The sequence below is a fragment of the Rhinatrema bivittatum genome, chromosome 5 (assembly GCF_901001135.1).
Source record: "Rhinatrema bivittatum chromosome 5, aRhiBiv1.1, whole genome shotgun sequence".
NCBI classification, from domain to species: Eukaryota; Metazoa; Chordata; class Amphibia; order Gymnophiona; family Rhinatrematidae; genus Rhinatrema; species Rhinatrema bivittatum.
The window spans coordinates 15,158,608-15,180,819 of record NC_042619.1 but is presented as its reverse complement, the minus strand read 5'-3'; the positions used below and the strand labels follow the sequence as shown (position 1 = coordinate 15,180,819).

The 22,212-nt window shown below is 52.7% G+C and overlaps 1 protein-coding gene across 10 annotated transcripts in view; it reads right to left on the bottom strand.

The window, feature by feature from the left end:
• Window positions 1-22,212, bottom strand: part of ARAP1 (ArfGAP with RhoGAP domain, ankyrin repeat and PH domain 1) — a 437,360-nt gene that overhangs the window by 5,581 nt on the left and 409,567 nt on the right. For 9 of the 10 annotated variants that reach the window (XM_029602046.1, XM_029602048.1, XM_029602049.1 and 6 more), the window contains 4 exons: window positions 18,556-18,638; window positions 11,124-11,174; window positions 7,299-7,362; window positions 6,620-6,775 (listed from right to left, as the gene is read on the bottom strand). In XM_029602046.1, coding sequence (XP_029457906.1) covers window positions 6,620-6,775; window positions 7,299-7,362; window positions 11,124-11,174; window positions 18,556-18,638 — 354 coding nt within the window. The remainder of the gene's footprint in view (window positions 1-6,619; window positions 6,776-7,298; window positions 7,363-11,123; window positions 11,175-18,555; window positions 18,639-22,212) is intronic. The other variant, XM_029602051.1, reaches the window with a different exon arrangement.

The following is a 22,212-nucleotide window of genomic DNA, read 5'->3' as shown; positions in this document are numbered from 1 at the left end:
CAGGGCCAACGACACCGCCCTGGTCTCCAAGCGGTTGATGGACCACCTCGACTGCTGGCTCGACCACTGCCCCTGGACCGAGCGGCCTCCGCAGACCGCCCCCCAGCCGAGCAGACTGGCATCCATCGTCACTACCGTCCAGGTGGGCATGACGAGAGACACCCCGCCTGACAGATGATCTCGGGAGAGCCACCAGAGCAGACTGGCCCTGGCACAGGGCGTGAGAGGCAACGGCAGATGAAACTCCTCCGAAACCGGCTTCCAGCAGGAAAGTAACGCTGATTGTAACGGTCGCAGGTGAGCGAATGCCCAAGGGACCAGCGCGAGGGTCGACGCCATGGAACCCAAGACCCTCAGGTAATCGCAAACCAGCGGGCACCGCATGGACAAGAGATGTCGCACCTGTCGCTGGAGCTTGACCACTCTCTCCTGAGTCAGCGACACCATGGCCCTCTCGGTGTCGAACAGGGCCCCCAGATACTCCAACCGCTGCGTAGGCTGCAGATGACTCTTGGACAAGTTGACCACCCAACCGAGCGACCGCAAGAGTTGTAGGACCCTGGCAATCGCCTGCCGACAATCGGCCTCCGATTTGGCTCGGATGAGCCAATCGTCCAAGTAAGGATGCACCAGCAGCCCTTCCCTCCGGAGCTGAGCAGCCACCACCACCATCACCTTGGTGAAAGTGCGTGGGGCCGTGGCGAGGCCGAAGGGAAGAGCCCTGAACTGGTAATGGCCGCCCAGGATGCAGAATCTCAGGTACCGGTGATAAGCCGGCTGAATCCCGATGTGAAGGTACGCCTCCGTAAGGTCCAGAGAAGCGAGAAACTCGCCCGGACGAACCGCGGCAATCACCAAGCGGATCGTCTCCATCTTGAACCGCGGCACCCGCAGGCACCGGTTGACGCCCTTTAGATCGAGAATGGGCCGAAAAGCTCCATCCTTCTTTGGGACCACGAAGTAAATGGAGTACCTTCCCGTGCCCTGCTGATCCTGCGGCACGGGAGTAATTGCGCCCAGGTCCTCTAGACGCCGAAGGGTGGTCCGGACAGCGGCGCGCTTGACGAGAGCCTTGCAGGGTGAGATGAGGAACTTGTCCACCGGGAGCCGAACAAAATCTAACGCGTAACCGCCTCTTATCACAGCGAGGACCCACTGGTCGGAAGTGATTCTGGTCCATGCCACGTAAAACAAGGTGAGCCTCGCACCCACGTAAGGTACGAGGGTTGGCGGCAACGAGGAATGGACCCGTCTCGTTTCATTGGGCCGACTTGGACCCCGAGCCGGACGAGGGTCCACCGGTCCTGTTGAACTTCTTCCCTCGAAAGGACTGCGACCAGGAGGACGATCTAGCCGATCCGGACGAGGGTCCACCGGTCCTGTTGAACTTCTTCCCTCGAAAGGACTGCGACCAGGAGGACGATCTAGCCGATCCGGACCGGTAGGACTGGCCCGACCCCGTCGCCCTCTGTGGCCGCTGCCGGCGGTTAGACCGGAACCTGTTTCTTGCCGAAAAGGACGACCGAGGCTTGGGTCTATCTTCCGGTAACTTAAAAGCCTTATTCTCGCTCAGGAACTGCATCAGGTCGTCCAGCTGCTTACCAAACAGGAGCTTTCCCTTAAAGGGTAAGGAACCCAGATGGGCCTTGGACGCCCCATCCGCAGCCCAGTTGCGAAGCCAGAGGAGACGACACGCCGAGACCGCCGACACCATAGCTCTGGCCGATGTTCTGAGCAAATCGTGCATCGCATCAGCGCTGTAGGCAATCACCGCTTCCAAGTTATCCGCCTGAGTAGCCTCCCCGGAGGAGAGGTCGGCGTTCGCTTGCAGGACTTGGGCCCACCGGAGCCCCGCTTGCAGTGCAAAGGTACTACACATGGCTGCCCGCACTCCCAGTGCGGACACTTCGAAGATCTTCTTCAACTGCACCTCCAGCTTCCTATCTTGGATATCCCGGAGGGCCGTAGCACCCGTAACGGGGATGGTGGACCTCTTCGTCACTGCTGACACCGCCGCGTCCACCCGTGGAAGGTGCAGCAGTTCCAGAGCGTCCTCTGGAAGGGGATAAAGCTTGTCCATAGCCTTACTCACCTTCAGCCCCAGTTCCGGGGTATCCCATTCCCGGAACAAGATATCTGAGACCGAGAAGTGCCAAGGGAAAGCAAGCGCAGGGCCCGCCAGGCCCAGCAGCACCGGATCCATCTTGACCCCTTGCCGGGACTCCACAGGTGGAGGATCCACGCCGATCTCATCCAGGATAGCCGGGATAAGGGGAGAAAGTTCTTCCCTACGAAACAGGCGGACGACCTTGGGGTCATCACCCTCAGCCGCCTGCGGCCCCTTGCCGGCTCCCGGCTGGGCCTGCCCTTCGTCCTCATGGCCCTCCTGGCCTTCAGGGGCTCCCGAAAACGCTTCCTCGTCCGAGGAGGCGGTGGACGCCGTCTCCGATTCCTGTGGGTCGCCACGCGGCTGTCTCTTTTCTCGTGGCCCACCCCGGGCATCCCGGGTCCGAACGGCTCTCTTCCGGGACCGGGAGAGAGCTTCCTTCCCCCCGGAAGCTTTCCCAGCCTTTAGACGCGACTTTTTGTACCTTGCGAGTTTCTGCAGCAACAACGAGAAATCTTCCGAAAATGAGCCCTCCGATCCGGAGGAACCCTCCACAGCACTCGGGCTCCCCGACCCATGGGGTCCCGGGGGCTCTCCCCCCGAAATCCTGGGCTGTGGCGACAGCGAGGGAGGCTGGGCGCCATCTTGGAGTGCCCTCCTCGTGGCATCCCTCACACTGGACAAAATGGCTTCCGTTCCCGCGCTAAGCGGGAACGGATCCAAGGACGCGGCCTCCGAGCCTCCGGCACGCGACGGCGAACGGGCACCCCGCGATCGACCCCCCCGGGCGACCGCCGACGAGCCCTCGCCACCGGTGACGCAGCTGGAACAGACCCCGTCCCGGGAGAGACGCGCGCGCACCCTCTCGGCATCCGCAGCGACGAACGGGCTCCCCAACCAGCACCCCCTTCCGCTAAGCGATCGCACCGAACGGCGAAACGACGGCGAAGAGGGAGAGAGAGCCGGCGCCGCAAGGTCAAACTGAAAAAGAAACCGCTATGCTTTTTTTTTTTTTTATACTTAGGCGCTAGCCGAGGTCCTGCAGTCTTCAGCTCCGGCGGGGGTGAGTGAACCGGGCTCCCCGGTGTCACCCCCGACGCTGCTGCCAGCACAGGCCGGGTCCTCGACCCTCAGCAGCGGCCTCGACCTGGAGGGGATGGTCCTCTCAGGACCTTCCAACCCTCCTGGGAGGCTCCCCCGACGGGAGACTTCTATCTTCTTTATGTCTTCTTTCTTCTTTCTTTTTTTTTTTTTTTTTTAAAGACACACTGCCCTAACTACTTAGGATTAAATACAACTAGATCCCTGACTGACTACCCCGAGCCAAAAACAACCAAGGATCCCCGAGACTGTGAGTGGACCTGCCCCATCTGCTGGAGACAGAGAAAGACTGAGGGGCTGTGGGTGGCACCTTACTATATGTAGGGAGCCCGTCAAGTTTTGCTCTGTCTCCATCTGCTGGTGCGGAGTCACAACCCAGGTGTCTGGACTGATCCGGGTACGTACAGGGAAGAAGGTTTTACAGCTTTCCAGCGGTTTTCAAAGAGGAGGCATCTTTGGGAGAACTAGGAGGGATTCCCTAAGCTCTACCCCACTTCTCAAGCAGTTTGGGGACTTGCATGTGTCATTGGGATTGCACCCTGGGCTCCTGTCAGGTTAATCCTGTCCCCAACCCTGCAGCAAACAGATCAGTTCTCAGCAGGGCATGGGGGGGTGTGTGTGTGTTGGGAGGGGGGGGGCCTAGATTTAAATTAGGGGAAAAGGAGGGGATGAGATTTATCAAAGTCTTCTTACCAGTGCAAAACTTAATCCCGTTTCATTTATCAGCGACAGCTACATTTTGTCAGGAGCAAAGCGTAACCTGCATAACATTTAGCAAATGAGGCAGAGCTGCCAGCATTCCCGGGGTGCCAGAGCTACCCAGCCAAATCGCTGACCAGCAGCCTTCCTGGTGCAAAACCGGAACGATTTACTCCAAGCTGCTCCCTTTCTCCCTTCCTCTGAAACATGCTCCAGAATAAAACCACAAGGGAAATGGTCAATTGTCTTTCCTGCACCCTGCAAGCTCTGCATTCAAAGCAACATAGACTAGGATAGCAGATAAGCACCCAAAGGCCCAGTCTACTTCCTGGTGCAACGTCACAGGGCCTGGAGGATCTCTGGCTTTCCCGTCACTTCTTCACCACTAAGGATCCTCCGGGCTTATTCCGGGCTTTCTTCAGTTCTGTTACTGCCTTGGCCTTTACCACCTCCCCTGGGAGACTGTTCCCTACATCCTCCACGCTTTCCATGAAAAAATATTCCCTAACGCTACTCTGACCCTCTTACCATGATCTCTTGTCCTAACATTTACTTTCCGCTGAAGGAACTTTAATTGCTGCTTCTAGAATATTAAGCAGGGCTATCTGCGTCCCGTTCACTATTAGCTACCAGGAAGCACAAGGGGAGAATATGATTCAGGTGAAACACAGACCTTTGCTATTCCCATATCCTCTGGGCGGTTCCTCCAGCCTCTCCACCAGCCGGACTACTGCCTGTGTCACCGAGTGCAATGTGTCACCTGTGTCAGATACTAGTATGCACCAGTATATGCTGGTGGTCACTGGCTTCCAAAATTTAAAATAAAAAAGGAAAATGTGAAGATTTAAAACCATGTTCTGGAGCTCAGTGCATCCCAGACTATCCCCACAGGGTACGGAGCTCGTGCAATGATGCCAACGTAAAGGCTGGGGAGAGGGAAGATAGAAGGGAGGCTGGAGATGCCACATTTGCAGAGAATTTTGAGAATAGCCAAGCTCGCTTTCTGGTGGTTGGTGATGTGGACGCCTCTCGATTGTGAATGGCACAGAGACCAGAAACTCATCTGACAGAAGCAGCAGCAGTCCATCACAGGTCAGCAGCAACATGTCCAGTGCTCAAGACAGGGGACCAGAGGCGAGTGCACAGAACCAGTCCTCCCAAGCCAGGGCGTGCACTCCAGTGGCTCACGACAGGAAAGAGAAAAGGGGAGCAGTGCTAGTGACTGAAGGAGACTGTTTAGGACCACTGGGATGCCTCGCCCTGATTTCAGACACAGCGTGAAAGTCCTTCCCTACAGGGAAGAAATGCTGACTAAAGGCAAACAGAGTTTCAGCTTACAGAGATCTCTACCGTGCAAAGATACACAGCGCCAGATTCTAAAAAGTGTGCGGATGATAACGCAGTGCGTTTCAGTGCCACTTAGGTGCAGTTACCTCTGGCTACAGGGACACACACACACATGCATTTTCTGCTCTGCATGGCAGTGCGTGTGCTTTACTTTCAGCCGCTAGCAAAAGCTGAATCTTTAAGGAAACCTTTGTGTGCGATTCCTGAAAGTTTGCCAGGCAAGCGGGCAGTTCTGTAGCGTCTCCAGACATGGGCATTGCTTGTTGGGGAAACCATGAGCTGTACACAGACAGGGCCACTTCACATTCTGTCCTGCGAGCAGAAAACTATCCTGCCCAAATTTCCAAAGCTTGGGACACCGCGACTTGGTCTCTCAAAGCTGAGCCATGTGGCTGGCTATGTCTTCTGGCCCCGGGAAAAGCAAATTTCAGAGTGTGCATGCAACTATGTAGTAATGAAAAGAGGACCCCCCAAGTCATCAAAGCAAAAGAGAATTATCACCAGCAGAGCAGTATCACACCAACCTGAACCCAGGAGGGTTGAGTGGCAGGAACAAGAGCCAAGTTAGGGGCTCAATAGCAACTTTCCCCCAGCCATGGAAACTAGACAAGAAATTATTCCATGTTAGGCATAAGCTCTTTGCTTTTTCCAGTTTCACTGGCTTTCTTGATACAATGAGAGGAGGAAGAGAGACATCAGACAGCAGTAGTGCTGCAGGTTATGTGCCGAGTTTAATCACGACCTCAACAAGGAGCTCCTGCAGTCCTGATGTGAATTTTTTATGATGCAAAAAGCTTTAGAAAGCCAGGCTCACGCAGTGCTCCCTGGGACATCAGGGCCTGGTACATTCATTAGAGCAGCTCTGGGAGACAGTAGCAGAAAGTGCCTCCCATCTGCAAATCATCTTCTTTGGCAACAGGACCAACGCCAAACTGTGCAAAGGACTTGGATGGAATTGGACAGCTCACTTACAGCTTTACTAGTTAGATTTCCTTTTTCCCTCACCTTTGGCACAAACACAGTACTGCCATGGGTTAACTGCAAATTTCAATATTTTGCAACAGCCTTGTTGTATAATAGGGCAATTTAACATGACTCCAACGGACTGTTCATTGCTCTCCACTGACTCAATTTGAGATAATGTGTAGCAGGAAACCCTGCAGCCAGTCCTAAACTATCATAGCCTTTAACCTATCTTCTGTCTTCTATATTTGATCTTGGCATGAATATATAAAACCTGTGTATGTGTTGTGCTCTGGGTATCTTGGGACTTTTTCCTGGCCTCGTTACAAGTAGGTGTGATAATGCTGCTTCTCCCAATTTCCAGCCCTCAGTATTTCCTCAAAGTGATTGGCCTTCACTCACAGCGAGGGGATCAGCAGCGAAAGCAGCCACACTGTTCCTCATCTCATTCTCGCTGCCCCGCAGCGGGATGAGGGAGAGGTTACCCAACCTGGAGTCCTGATGCGTCCGCGGAGCCCGCGTCTTCGAGGCCTCGGAGGGCCACACGTTCCCACCGTTCTAGAGGGAAAGGAAAAAAACCAAAAACCTGATGCACATGGTCTGGGCAAGGAACGGCTTCTTGCACCCCCGCTCTAGTGGAATAAATGCCACGGCCTAATCTACACCGCACAATCGCGCTCCACCTGTCCTGGGCGGCCTCTCGAGTAGTTCTTCAGAACCGTTTTAAGGAGCACAGGGGTGCTGGCCGTTTCATTAGGTGTGTGGTGAGCAGTACTAGCAGCTGAAATGGTCCCCAGACAGAAGTACTAGCAGGAGGCACAGATCAGAATAATCCCCAGGCAGGCATGGGACTGGCATAACCGTGTGGGAACTGCACCCAGCAGTCGATTTTTCAGCCTTCCCCATCTGTCCACCACCCCCTCGCAGATCCCTTCCCACAGTTCAGTTTGAAGGGGAAGGGGCAATTAGGAAACCTCTCCCCTAAACCCCGCTCATGCTTTTCTGTTCTGCTCCCGACAGAGGAGCTGCCTGCTCACTGTCAGTATTCCCTGCACACCTCCAAACGCTGCTTTCCTCGTACCTGTACAAAAAGAAACGTGGCAAGCCAGTCCCTCATCTCCATCTGAGTATCGCAGCAAAAATACCTGCAGGGAAGAGAGAGAGAAAAGACGGGATCAAAGCGATGAGGGCCTCGTGCTGGTGTCTTGCCAGAGGCAGTACGGCAGGGGGATGACAGACAGGGGTTCCTGATGGGATGCAGCTTGCATAGGAAATGCACCCAGAGAGCTCCTTCCAAGGAAGAAACCCCTGGATATCCAAGGAAGATGTCAGGCACACAGTCCGGCTTCTTCTAACTCCTCCCGCTCTCCAGCTCCCAGCTAATCCCCCTTTCCAAATGTTTTTTAAGCTTCCACTGTAACAGCCAGATACCCCTGGCAGCTGAAGTGCCAGAATACAGCAGCCCAAGATTCAGAGCTACCCAGTCCCCCAGCTTTTGGCCAGTCATGGCTTTTTGAAACTACATCTCAGGGTATTGCAGAATGAATAGACTCTGCCTCTTCCGTTTCACATCTGCACCATAGGGAAGTGCAGGTATCAAGGGAAGGGGGGATGTGAAAAGGCCAGAACCAGCCGAAAGTCTCCTGGGTTATTGGTTAGGCCTGGGTACCTTATCTCTGCTTCTGTAACGCGGTGCATGCAGTCCCCGTACACTTATTTGACTCTAGGGGGAGAGTTATCAATCATTGTGCAAGAACATTTCTAGAAATTCCAACAGGCCGATGCCCTATGGATGCGCTAAGAACATGCGTCCAAACTGGGCGAACATTTTTTATTGCGCGCACAATCACCTCTCCTGGGCACCCGATGCAAGGAGCTGCCATGCTAAAAAGGACACACTAGGGATAAATTTTGCATCCCTAGCGCGTCCATGGAATCGGACGCCCAGGAGACGCGACTGCGCACTGGTTAGGAAAACGTATACTCAATTTACGAGCCTCCGTTTTTTTTCCTCCTGCAGCTATTTTACCAGCACCTTTCACACGCACAATATACACGACCCGGATCATGTATATTGTGGGTGTATATTGTGCATCCTAAAAAAATTTTTTACGTCAAGACTTTTTTTTTTTGCATGGTGCTGCTTTCTGTGGTGCTTCCTACTTATTATCATGATAATACTAAGGAAGAGGAACCTCAGAAAAGCAGTTTTTTTGTTTTTAAGTTGAGCCCTTGACATGTAGGAAGACTTTAGGCTGGACACACTCCGATGCATTGGCCTGCAAGTTTGGTATTCAGAGTTGGACGTGGAATTGCATTTCACGGTGAAACTTGCCCTGGAATGCAAGCAGGAGGACAGAAGTCAGCCGCTGGGCTCCATTGTCTTGTTAAACTAGGCTACCAGATAGGCTCCCCATTACTGAGGACAGGCCAGGCCACTCCCGGTTTTGCACAACTGAATTGATTTGTGGTTCTTCCTTTTATTAGATGAGTTAGAACTACAAGTCCCAGCTTGCAATGGGGGCAAACCCACGACGATACGGAGCTCTCCAGACACCCTAATGAACGTGTGGCACTACTTACTGCTGTTAATGCCAGCAAAAGCACACATTTCACAAAGGAGAGGGCGCCGAAGAGGAGCATGGCACTAGCCCTTTAAAAGCAACTAAAAAGAGAGAGGCCAGGTGTTAGAATGTGCTGGGGATGTTGTTTGACAAAGTAAGAAAAGGCTTCCTGCCAGCTACAGTTCCTATTTTGCCCCAAGCACTGAAAAAAGAAATCTTTAGTGTCAAAATGACTGCACAGGAAACAAGGGGAGGTGACTGTCTGCAGCCCAGAAATGAATTTATATGCTGGGGCCACTGGAGGTGGAGAAAAGGCGCGCCTGTAGGGGGCTGAGGGGGAATTTGTTGGCAAGCCTGTGGCTGGAGCAGTTCAACCTCGGCTCCTCCTCCTACTTTTATCAGGCCCGCTGAAATTTTAAAAAAGGTTTGTGTCAAATATTTCCCAGACATCTGCTTTTATGACCATCGTAAAGCATGGTGTTTTGGTCTCCATGAGCATACCTGGGAACTCTCCGGATCTGACCCGGAGACTCCGGAACTCTTAACGGAATTGCCAGGTCTCCGGGACAACCTCTATAATCTCTGCTACTGCTGCACTAGTGAAGCAGCCAGACTAGAAGGTGCCTGATTGGCCTACACAGGTCAATAGGATGCCTCCTTCCTTTTCCCTGCCCTGTGACCAGAGGCCTCCTTTCTTCTTTCTGCCCCCACGAACCAATGATTTGCCTCTTCCTTTTTACCTGATTCTGCTGGCAGGAATATGGGAGGAGGTCTCCGATTGGCCCCTGTTGGCAAGAAGGGAGGAGGTCGATGACAGAAGCAACAGCAGCAGCAGAAGATGATGAAGATGATGATGAAAATGTTGCTATTGGCTGGAAGAAGGAGTCCTCCCATTGGCCCCCAGGTGCCCTTAGGAGGAGGTTGCTGCCACTTGTGGATATAGTGAGTGACTGTGGGGGGGAATGTGCATATGTGTGTGTATGTGTGAGTGAGAGGGCAATTGTGTGGGGGAAGAGAAATGATGTGACGGGGCATGTGTGTGTGTATGTATATGTGAGGGGCAAGTTTGTGGGGGGAAAGCGTATATGTGAGGAGGCAAGTGTGTGAGGAGACAAAGTATATGTGAGGGGGCAAGTATATGTGCATATGTGAGGGAGACCTGCACATGTGAGTGTGTGCGTGTGTGTGTGTGAATGTATGTGAGGGGGCATGTGTGTGTAGGGGAGAATGAGGGGAATGTGAGCGAGCATGTATGTATGAGTGTGAACATGTGAGTATATTAGTGTGTGTGTATGTGAGGAGGCATGTGAGCGAGCATGTGTCTGAAATGATCATGTATGTGTGAGTATGAACATGCGAGTGTATTAGAGTGTGTGTGTGTATGTGAGGGAGACATGCATGTGTGTGCGTGGGAAAATGAGGGGAATGTAAGCGAGCATATATGTGTGAGTGTGAACATGCGACTGTATTACAGAGAGAGAGTGTGTGTGTGTGTGTGTGTGTGTGAAGGAAGAGAAAGCTTGTGTGCATACCGACCAGCCTACCCCCTTGTGCCCCCCCCCCCCCCGCTCTCTGCCTCCAGTAATAGATGAAAATCTCAGGGTGACTGTAAATGCAAAGCTCCCAGGTATGTCCATGAGGCCATTACTGAGGCCAGCAAGTGGAGAACTTGTCCTGGATATTCAGCCATCGCTTAAAGTTATCCAGCTATCTTTAGCCGGATGACATTCAAGACTAACCAATTATGTTTGAACGTAAGCAGTTAGGTTTAAAAGTTATGTGGCCACATGTGACCGGATAATTTGCCGTTTAACCGGCTATATTCAAAAAATATTGCTAGTTAAGTGTCTGCAAAGAGGAACAGGAAAAGGCTTTGGGGCTTTCAGGCCCAGTCCTCCAGCCAAGGAAAAACTTCCAGATAAGTGCGGGTTTAGCATCCAATTCCCCTCTCCTCCTCCCCCCCCCCCCCCCCCAAAATAAAATAAAACTAGAGCAGCTGCTAGTGCCCCCAGGTCTGCCACCCCCTCCCTCCCTGCAATCCCTCCTGCACCTTCCCCACCGCCCTCAGCATTATTATCCTACGCTTCCGGGAGCGCCGAGAGTGAGTGAGACAACACCCCACGCTCCCAGCTGAGGTTTTTGGGGACCGTGGCGGGGGATGGAACTGGGTGTTTCCTTGGGGGTGATCTTGAACCGAAGGCGCAAGTTCTCCCGCCCCGCACCTTCATTTTAACTACTGCTGACCCGAGGAAGCCTTGGGGGCCGGGGGCCGAGGCCTTCCCGATACCCCGAATGCAGCAGCCGGGGACACAGAAAGGGATTCCCAGGGGGTTCCTCCTTACCACAGATGCCTTTCCTTCTTCTCATTCGTGGACACCATCGTAAAGCCCCAGCTGGGAAACAGAGAGAGAGAGGTTAAAATTTGAGGTGTTGCTTTCCAAACGACTGTGGCCTCACAGCTTTTCAGTGGCTTGCTGCCTTTTGCCTGGTTATCACAGCAACCCACAGGCAGCTCGGTGTTGCCATGACAAACACTTGCAATTTTTAATCTCGTTTGCCCTTTAGTCTCCATGGGAGCATCTGGCACGTCAGCCCAGGCAATGCTATCATGAACGGTTTGGGCAGAAATGCATATTCATCTGCACTGCGGGCTTTCCCACCAGGAAGTGCCATTACCCATAGAAAGAGGAAAGCCGATTGCTTTTTTTCCTTAGAAAAACGCATCCCGCGGTGACTGAAAACCAGGCCAATATGTAATCTGCAGCTGGTCCTGACACCCGCTTCTGAGCTCGCACTCAGAAAAGTTAGCTGTGGCCTGCTATCCTCTGAGGCCAGCAGCCACGCAGCAGAGGCTCGTGACCGCTGTAAGCCTTTGCAACCGGGAGTCGCTTATGGAGAAAAACCTTTGCTGCTCCTTTGTCTACAAAAATGCAGGTGCGCCTCACTGGCACTGCACGCTTCACATGAGAGTTAAAGGTTAGGACTTAACAGTAACGTTTAAAATTGACAAAGGGAGGAAGAACGTCAGGGCACGAACACTTCTTGGGCAGGATTAAGAAGTTGTCAGGTATAATGAACAGACACTTTTGCATACTGATATTCCCTGTACGTACCAGGATCAGTCCAGACTGCTGGGTTATGTCTCCTTCCAGCAGATGGAGCCAGAGAAAAGCTGAAAAGCACCCCCTAGATGTACCGGTGTGCCACCTGCGATCCTTCAGTATTTCTCTGGCTCCAGCAGATGAAGGAAAGCATAACCTGCGGTCCTGTTCCTTGTCAAATTCCGTGATAATCCTGTACATTGGGAAAGGTTTGGCATTTGAGATATCCCTTAGACCTTTGGCTAGATCAATCTTGATTAAAAAAAAAAAAAAAAAAAAGATATCTATATAAATAATAATAAATACTGTCAGGAAAGGCAAGTGTACTGATATCGTCCTGAAGGGCAGTGCCCTAATGCCTTTTTACCCGGAGATTGTGTCCCTACCCGGTGAGCCGGGGGGAGTATTTACCGGTGGGCCGGTCACTCTCCCCCCTTCTATACAAGCCCAGAGATGATCAAACTCCTCTGGTGGGTGCTAGCTTGTGCTAAGGGATCAGGGAGGTGTTTCCCCTGCTTGGTGGCTGATTAAAAAAAAAAAAGAAAAGAACTACTTCAAAAAAGGGCACATTTAAAAGGGTATTCAGGCCTTTTCTTCAGCCCTAGCCTGCAGTAGTCTCCCAGGCCTCCGGAGGGGGTGGATTACTTCACCCAGCTGCCTTTCATTTTTTTGCGCGCTTTTAATGCCGCGTGGGTCGTGTTGCAAGGGGGGGCCTTCGCAGAGGCTGATTTCTCTGCGGGGGGGTTTTTTTTTCCCCTGCCGTGCAGCTCGAGGAGCGATCAGGCAGCTCGCATGCAGAGGCCTGTCCCGTCCCCGCGTGGCGCGGGTGCAGTGGCCATCTTGCCTGCTCCGGGTTCTGAAGCTGCACAAGGCTCATGGGGAGGAGATCTCCCTTCTCTCTCCCCACGGTCTTTGAGCCCTCAACGGCCCCGCGAATAGCAGCTAGATGCAGACCCTCCCCCTTTTTTGCCTCCGGGGGATGGACCTTACGTAAGCAGCACCCAATTTTGTCCCAATTTTTTCTTTCTACTACATGACGTGTATATGCAAGCTGAGGCTGACTGGGTCGCACAGTATCCTGCCCCGGCTAAACAATTTAGACTGGCTGCAGACCTGGGGAAAGCTTGGTCTCGGCTCCCCCACTCGGTTCCGGAAGGGGGGTTTCCTATGCCCTCCATGCCTTCGGATCCAGCGCCTCAGGATTCCCTCGTGCTGCAGGAAAAGAAAATTATTCCTTACCTGCTAATTTTAGTTCCTGTAGTACCATGGATCAGTCCAGACGGTGGGTTATGTCCCCCGTCCAGCAGATGGAGTCAGAACAAAAAGCTCGGGGGGAGGTCCTAGGTCCTATATAACCTCACCTCCCTTGCCTCAATTCTCAGTAACCAGACTAACAAAGCCAAGAAGAGAAGAGACGGAGGGATCAAGTAACTAAACTCTCTCAAAGTAACGTAAAACAAAATCGTTAACTGCAGTAAGAACCCCAACTGGAACTTGCCAACAGAACTGTAAGACAAACAGACCCTGGATCCCCAGGGAGTACAGAGGAGAACTGGAAATGACATTCGAGCAGAGGCTTACCCCATCAAAACCCCCAAAATAGGGAGGGCGTCTAGACTGATCCATGGTACTACAGGAACGAAAATTAGCAGGTAAGGAATAATTTTTTTCCCCTGTACGTACCAGGATCAGTCCAGACGGTGGGATGTACCAAAGCTTCCCTACTATGGGTGAGCTGTAGACAGCCCCGCTCGAATGACTCTGTCCCCGAAGGAACCGAAAGCTGGCGCCCGGACATCCAGGCGATAGTGTCTCGCAAAGGTATGGAGCAACTTCCAAGTGGCCACCCTGAGATCTCCTGCGAGGACACCGAAGTACTCTCCGCCCAGGATGTAGCTTGAGAGCGAAGAGAGTGAGCTTTAACTCCCAGCGGCGGGTGCCGTCTAGCACCAAGATATGCGGCGGCGGCAATCGCTCCCTTCAGCCAATGGGCGATGGTCGGTTTGGAGGCCATCCGACTCTTCTTAGGTCCTGACCAAAGGACGAACAAGTGATCCGAAAGCCGAAACTCATTAGTGACCGCCAAATAATGCATCAGACATCGCTTAACATCTAGCTTGCGAAAATCTCTGGAGCCCGTCGAGGAAAAGGAAGGCAATTCAACCAAATGGTTGAGGTGAAAAGCCGAGACCACCTTGGGTAGAAAAGATGGTACAGGGCGCAAGGATACCCCCTCTTCAGTGAACCGGAGATATGGCTCTCAGCAGGACAACGCTTGAAGTTCAGAAATGCGATGCGCCGAGCTGATTGCTACCAGGAAGATCATCTTGAAGGTGATATCCTTGAGGGTGGCGGCCCGAAGAGGATCAAAAGGTGATCCACTGAGGATGCGGAGGACCAGGTTGAGATTCCATGAGGGACAAGGTGGTCGTAGCGGTGGCTTCAGGTGCTTTACCCCCTTGAAACGTAAGATATCCGGATGGGATGAGTAGCGAGTCGTTCCTGTTGTGAAGGAAAGCTCCCAAGGCCGCCACATGAACCCCGATGGAGTTATAAGCGAGTCCCAAATCCAGACCATCCTACAAGAACGAGAGAATCTGTGCCACTGAGGCATGGGTCGGTTGAATGGTATGTGACACGCACCATGTCTCAAAGACCTTCCACACCTGAACGTAGGTAGCGGAGGTGGACGTTTTACGTGCCCGCAGCAAAGTCGAAATTACCGCCTCCGGATACCCACGACGCCTTAACTTACGCCTCTCAAAAGCCAAGCCGCAAGACAGAAGCGATCTGCCTCCTCGAAAAATATTGGGCCTTGACGGAGAAGACGCAGGAGGTGACTGAGACGTACCGGCCCTTCCTCCGCTACGTTGAGGAGGTCTGTGAACCACGGCCGCCGAGGCCACTCCGGCGCAACCAGAATTGCCGGACCCTGATGACCCTCTATCCGCCAAATTACCTTTCCCACAAGGGACCACGGTGGGAAGACATACAATAGAATCTGTCGGGGCCACGGTAGTACCAGAGCATCGACCCCTTCCGCGCCGTGTTCCCTTCTGCGGCTGAAGAAGCGAGGGGCCTTTGCATTGCCGGCTGTGGCCATGAGGTCCATGTGAGGAATCCCCCAATGTCTTACTATCAGACTCATTGCTTCCTCCGAGAGCTCCCACTCTCCAGGATCTAAGTGCTGACGGCTTAGGAAGTCCGCCTGCACATTGTCCAAGCCTGCGATGTGTGAGGCCGCCAGGTGGAGCAAATGGAGTTCCGCCCACTGCATCAGCTTGTCTGCTTCCAACGAGATGTGATGGCTCCTCGTGCCTCCCTGGCGATTTATATATGCCACTGTGGTCTCGTTGTCCGAGAGGATCCTGACCGCCCGATGGCGAACCAGTGGGAGGAAGCCCTTCAATGCTAAGCGGACCGGCTCTGGTCTCCAGGCGGTTGATGGGCCACCGTGCTTGTTCTGCCGTCCAACGGCCCTGGATTGAGCTCGACCGACAGACCTCTCCCCAGCCGGCGAGACTGGCATCCGTGGTGACTACCACCCAGTCCGGAACCTCCAGGGATACACCCTGGGCTAAGTGTCGAGGGTCCAGCCACCAACGGAGGCTGATTTGTGTTGGTCTCGGGATCGGGAGTACCGCCTGAAAGTCCCGCGACACCGGCTTCCAACGGGATAGCAAGGCCTTCTGGAGAGGACCCAGGTGCGCAAAGGCACATGGAATCAGGTCGATAGTGGAGGCCATGGTTCCCAGGACCTGTAGGTAATCCCACGCTGTGGGGGAAGGGAGCGCAGTGAAACGATGAATCTGCTTGCGCAGCACTTGTGCCCGCTCCGGCCGTAAGAACACCTTGCCCTCCTTTGTGTCGAAACGCGTGCCCAGAAAGTTCAACGACTGGGATGGAATAAGGTTGCTCTTGGCTTAATTGATGATCCACCCCAAAGACCGGAGCAGTTCTACTACCCTGTCGACCGCTCAAAGACCCTGGGCCAGAGATTTCGCCCATATGAGCCAGTCTTCCAGGTAGGGATGCACCAGGATACCTTCCCGGCGTAGGGCCGCCGCCACTATCACCATGACCTTTGTAAAGACGCGCGGAGCTGTTGCCAAACCAAAGGGAAGGGCTCGGAATTGAAAATGTTGTCCCAAGATCTTGAAGCAGAGGTAGCGTTGATGTGCCCGGTGGATCGGGATATGAAGGTACGCCTCTGTGAGATCCAGCGAGGCCAGGAATTCCCCTTGATGGACTGCTGCCAGCACCGAGCGGAGGGTTTCCATACGAAAGTGCGGGATCTTGAGGGCCTTGTTGACGGTCTTGAGATCCAGGATGGGCCGGAAAGCGCCTTCCTTTTTGGGCACCACGAAATAGATGGAATAATGTCCCCGGCCCAGCTCGGAGGCGGCGACCGGCACTATCGCCCCCAGCGAGAGTAGGCGGTCGAGAGTCTGACAAACGGCCCTTCGCTTGTGGAGGGACCCACAAGGAGAGAAGAGAAATCTGTCCCTGGGCTCGCGAACAAAATCCAAGGCGTAGCCGTGTTTTAGAATATCCAAGACCCACTGATCCGACGTGATTTGGACCCACTCTTCATAGAAGACAGCAATCCAACCCCCTATCCGGGGAATCGGCTCGTGGGTCGGCCTGGCATCATTGGGCAGATTTCGAGGAGGTGCCCGGGCCCTGTCCATCCTTGCCGGGCCTGCGCCCTCGAAAGGACCGGTTCCAGGTATGCGAGCGAGATGACGGAGCCCAGGGAGACTGCTGCCTCGTAGTCCAAGACTGGCGCTGAGAACGGAACCGGTTCCTGGTGGAACTGAAGGATCTTGTGGAACAAGCCGATCCTCCGGGAGTCTATGGACCGCATTCTCGTTGAGGGACTTCATGATTTGGTCCAGATCCTCCCCGAAAAGAAACTTGCCTTTAAAGGGAAGCGATCCCAACCGGGTCTTTGACGAGGCATCCGCCGACCAGTTACGAAGCCACAGGAGATGACGAGCCGAGACCGCAGCCACCATTGATCGGGCCAGAACCCTGAGAAGATCATATAGGGCGTCCACCCCATAGGCGACCACAGCCCCCAATCTCTTTGCCTGTTGAGCCTCCGCATCTGGCAGAGCCTGGGAGGTGAGAAGCTGTTGGATCCAACGAAGACCAGCTCTCTGCCCTAGCGAACTGCAGATGGCTGCCTGCATCCCCAGTGCTGAAACCTCGAAAACTCTTTTGAGATAAACTTCCAACTTTCTGTCCTGGACATCCTTCAGCACCGTGCCGCCAGTGACTGGAATGGTGGTGCGCTTCGTGACTGCCGAGACTGCGGAATCCACGGCAGGGACCTTGAGGAGTTCAAGAAAATCCTCCGGGAGGGGATACAGCTTTTCCATCGCCCTACTGACCCTGAGGGTGGCCTCCGGCGCATCCCACTCCCTGGAGATTAATTGTAAGAAGGTGGGATGAGTAGGAAGAGCCTTAGCCAGCAGACGAAGACCTGCAAGGAGAGGGTCCCCCTTCCTTACCTTAGGGTCGGGCCCTACCAGTTCCGGGGGGGGGGGGGGGGGGGGGGGAATCAATGTCCATCTCCTGCAGGATGTGGGGAATAAGGTCGTCCAATTCATCCGATTGAAATATGCGAAGGACCCTCGGATCGTCTTCCTCCATCTGGGCCGCCAATACGGGATCGTCCCCGGCCAGATCCAGGAGAGGGTTCCCCCCCCGGGACGGATTGTGCTCCTCGAAGTGGTGCAGGGGAGTCCCGGGACCGATGGCCATAGGAACGGATGACTGGTTTTTTTTTTTGGAGGGGTAGGGGTTATCCAAAGGCAAACAGTTGCACTGTATATTTATGATAAACACCGTGGGTGACCTCAGTCATGGCCAGCTGAGACCAACCTGATGGGAGATGCTACAGTGGTGCACCCAGTCCATACCGGCTCTGGAGAAAGCTAGATTCTTTGATAGCCTTACACATTAATCCGAGGATCACATGAACAGGCTTTCCATACAACAAAGTTCCTTTGTCAAATGTCTTACACATACGCACATTCGTAGAAACAGGGGTCAATATTCAGCAGTGCGCCAGCAATTTAACCAGCTAAAGTTATGTATATTCGGCAGAGAGCTGCCAGTTAGGTGTTCCGCTGAAGATAGCCAGATAAGTTCTTAGTTAGCCAAATAAACGTATCCAGCTAACTATAGGACTGCTTTCTGGCACAACCAGACTCCGCTGCATAAGCCATCCGGCTGAGGCTGAATACTGGAGTAGGCCGGATAAGGTATCCGGTCAATTTATTTCTGACATGGAACGCCTCCAACTTTTCCAGCTTACTTTATCCGGCTAAATGATAAGATGGATAAATCGGAGGTGCTCAGTGCAGCGGGAAATTTAGAACCCGTCCTGCTAAGCCCTGAATTTAGCCAGAGAGCCCAACTCAACGATGGCCCCATGGAACAACGACGGTGGGTAAGAACCACAAGATCCCTGCAATCTGCTCGATTTACTTCCAGATGCAGTATCATGGTCCCCAGATGATCTCTGGCATTCCCTTCACTTCACTGTGACTGGGCGATCCTCTGTGCTTATCCCTGGCTCTACAGGAGGATCTCCTGCAGGCAGGTAGGGCCAGCCATGCGCCTGCTTCCTAGACCGCATCTGGCATTATATAAAATGGCTCACCAAGTTGGGGGGCAGAGTTTCCTTTTAATTCCCAGATAGACCTTCAGATTTTTGACCGCCCATTCTCTCTCAGGCCTGTGGCTCTGTTAAACAAACAAAAAAAAAGTTTAAATAACGTAAATTATAGCAAGACAATAAAAAAAGAGCGGAAAGTACCCTACCTGAAGCCCAGCATCCCAATTGTCTTATCACACCCCTAATTAATACCATCTTCACAGTGGTCCCCTTTGCCAGTTCCATCAATACCCCAGCACTCACCATTAACCACACCTTTGTATCCTCATATGCTATATCTGGCCCTTCTCCTCTCCCTTGAGTTCCTTCCACTTACTAACTAAAACCAAGAGCTGTTGCTCGTTGACCTTCAAAGTGTGCATTCTCAGGTCGTGTGGGCACCATGTGTTAAAGCGGATGCTGGCTGCTGGCACTGGGCAACTTTCCTCTCCAAAGCACGCTGCACTCACACTGCACTTAGGGCATCCTTTGCTATCCTGAATGCTGCTACAGAGAATAGAGACTGGCCAGCCACAAAAGGTGAGGCCCCATTTGGATGTCTTCTGGGGCAGGGGATGGGGTAGCTTTGGGGCAGGTATGCGGGAATTATTCAAACGCTTTTCTGCAGATAACTTGTGAGTTATCTGGATAAACCCCACGAGATCAATATCAGGGCCAGTTATTTGGCTAAATTGTACTCGGATAAGTCATTATAAGGGTAAAATTTAGCTGGATAATTTAGGGGTATTTCACGGTGGGGATGAGTTAGCTGTCACTTGACTCTAGACGCCCCAAGAAGCAGTGTTAAAGTTATCCGAGTATATGTACCCAGGGAACGTTAAGCTCATACAGCCATGTTCAAACAAGTTTAGGACAATGTTGAAGTTGGGGCTGCCAAGCCCATGCTCCCTACCCCTCTAAGCCCCCCCAAATCTTTTCAAAATGTGGCAGGTTAAAAGGTCCGAGGAGGCGTATCAGCTCCCCCTTCAGCGATTTGAATTATCATCAAATATAAGAACTGCCACATCTTCAATCCCCCACCCTCTCCAAACTCCAACCCTCCAGCCACTTCCAGCACCACCAAAATGGCCCTGTCTGCTGGGGCCGCAATACAAGTGTACCACACCCAGTGGCATCATGTCTTGTCTTGACAGCAACACTGATAGCGTAACCGGATAACTTTAAACCTTACTGGTTATACTGAGCCATGGCTAAAGGTTGCCAGATAACTTTTAATCATAGATATTCAGAGGGATGTGTATCCTGCTGAAGTTTATTAGTGACTAGATTTTAGCAATCTGGAAAAACTAGTGTAAAAATAACTGTATCTTTCATAAGACTGAGGGCTTACCGAGTGCTACCCCAGCATCTTAGAAAATTAAAAATCTGATTCATGATCAATTCAAACCAATGATCAGCCCTTCTCTGAATGGTGGACTCTTCTGCTGGGAAACGTTGCAACGTCTCTAGGGCTTCCTGTGATGTACCGGACATCTGCACTAACAAATTCTCATTTTCAGAGAGGTGCACTATCTTTGTTTTGACTGAATGCTGCCTGTTTCTGGAGGGCATCATTTGTTACGCCACACGCTAGTGGTACTGGCAGATTCTCCCCTCCTGTTAGGCCTTACATCTCCCTACTGACCTTCTCATTCACGCTAAGTGTTAGCTCCAATAGACTCAGCACTGTCAATACGGGTCAAATCCAGAAAGACACCCTATATTAAGCTGAATGCTGGAATTGGTGGACTCTTGTCTACATGTCATGTGACCTCCCCTAAAGGTATCACCTCTTCTGTTAAGTGAAGTGTGAATCCCAATATTAGGGCTAGTAAACGACCTTGAAATGGATGGCTCATTAAGAGCCTCCATCATTTCTGCAAAGGCCATTTATTTCTGCAGAAAGCAAGAAGACACCGAAGTAAGAAAATTATTCCTTACCTGCTAATTTTCGTTCCTGTAGTACCATGGATCAGTCCAGACAGTGGGTTATGTCCCCCGTCCAGCAGGTGGAGTCAGACTAAAACTTCAGACGGAGGTGCCATCTAAGCCCGCACCCCCTCTATGCCTCTTCAGTAAATAGACTATCAAAGCCATAGAAGAGAGAAAACGGAGGGATCAAGTAAACCAACGTAGAGTAACACTAAAACCTGAAACTGAAATAGTAAACGTAACTGTTGACCAACGGCAACTTGCTAAACAGAACTGTAAGAAACACAGCTCCCCAGAAGCATAGTGAAAAAACTCTAACCAGGAGAGTCACAGACATAGGAGAATCGAGCAGTAAATCCCCTGAGAAAAACCCCAACCAATCTGAGGGAGGGCGTCTGGACTGATCCATGGTACTACAGGAACGAAAATTAGCAGGTAAGGAATAATTTTCTTTTCCCTGTACGTACCAGGATCAGTCCAGACGGTGGGATGTACCAAAGCTTCCCTACTGAGGGTGGGCCATAGATAGCCCTGCTTGAATGACTCTGTCGCCAAACGACCCAAAAGTCGATGACTGAACATCCAGACAGTAGTGTCTAGCAAAAGTATGCAGCGACTTCCAAGTAGCCGCCCTGCAAATTTCCTACAACGAGACCGAAAGGCTCTCCGCCCAGGATGTCGCCTGAGCGCGTAGAGAATGAGCCCTGACCCCCAGCGGGGATTTCTTTCCCGCGTCAAGGTACGCTGCCACGATGGCCTCCTTCAGCCAGCGAGCGATCGTCGACTTAGACGCCAGGTGTCCTCTCTTGGGTCCCGACCAAAGATGATCCGAAAGCCGAAAATCGTTGGTAACCTCCAGGTACTGCAGCAGGCAGCGCTTAACATTAAGCTTGCGTAGGTCTCGAGACTCAGCCGATGAGAAAGAGGGCAGTTCCACCATCTGATTCAGGTGAAAGGATGAAACCACCTTGGGCAGAAAACGAGAGTACTGTGCGCAAAGTGACCCTGAGTCGGTAAAACGAAGATACGGTTCCCTGCAGGACAACGCCTGTAGTTCAGAGAACCGGCGGGCCGAAGGAATGGCCACCAGGAAGACGGTCTTGAGAGTGAGGTCCTTTAGCGCAGCCATCCGTAAAGGCTCAAAGGGAGCCCTGTCAAGGGTCCGAAGTACCAGATTGAGGCTCCAAGAGGGACAAGGAGGTTGGAGTGGTGGCTTCAAATGCTTTGCTCCCTTAAGGAAAAGTATGACATCCAGATGGGAAGAGAGAGGAAGTTCCATCCCCCGGCGAAGCAAGGCTCCTAAGGCCGCGACCTGTACTCGAAGAGAGTTGTAAGTCAAACCCTTTTCCAAAAGGAACGAAAGAATCTGGGACACGGACACATGTCCTGGTTGTGTAGCCTGAGCCGTGCACCATGTCTCAAAGACATTCCACACCCAGACGTAGGCGACAGAGGTGGACTTCTTTCGTGCACACAGGAGGGTCGAGATCACGGACTCCGGGTAGCCATGTCGTCTCAACTTGCGCCTCTCAAAAGCCAAGCCGCAAGACAGAAGCGAGCTGCCTCGTCGAAAAACATTGGTCCCTGACGAAGGAGACGTGGAAGATGTTCAAGACGCAGGGGACCATCCTCCGCCAGGCTGAGAAGATCCGCGAACCATGGCCGGCGAGGCCACTCCGGAGCCACCAGAATTACTTTACCTTGGTGGGTCTCGATTCTTCGTAGGACCCT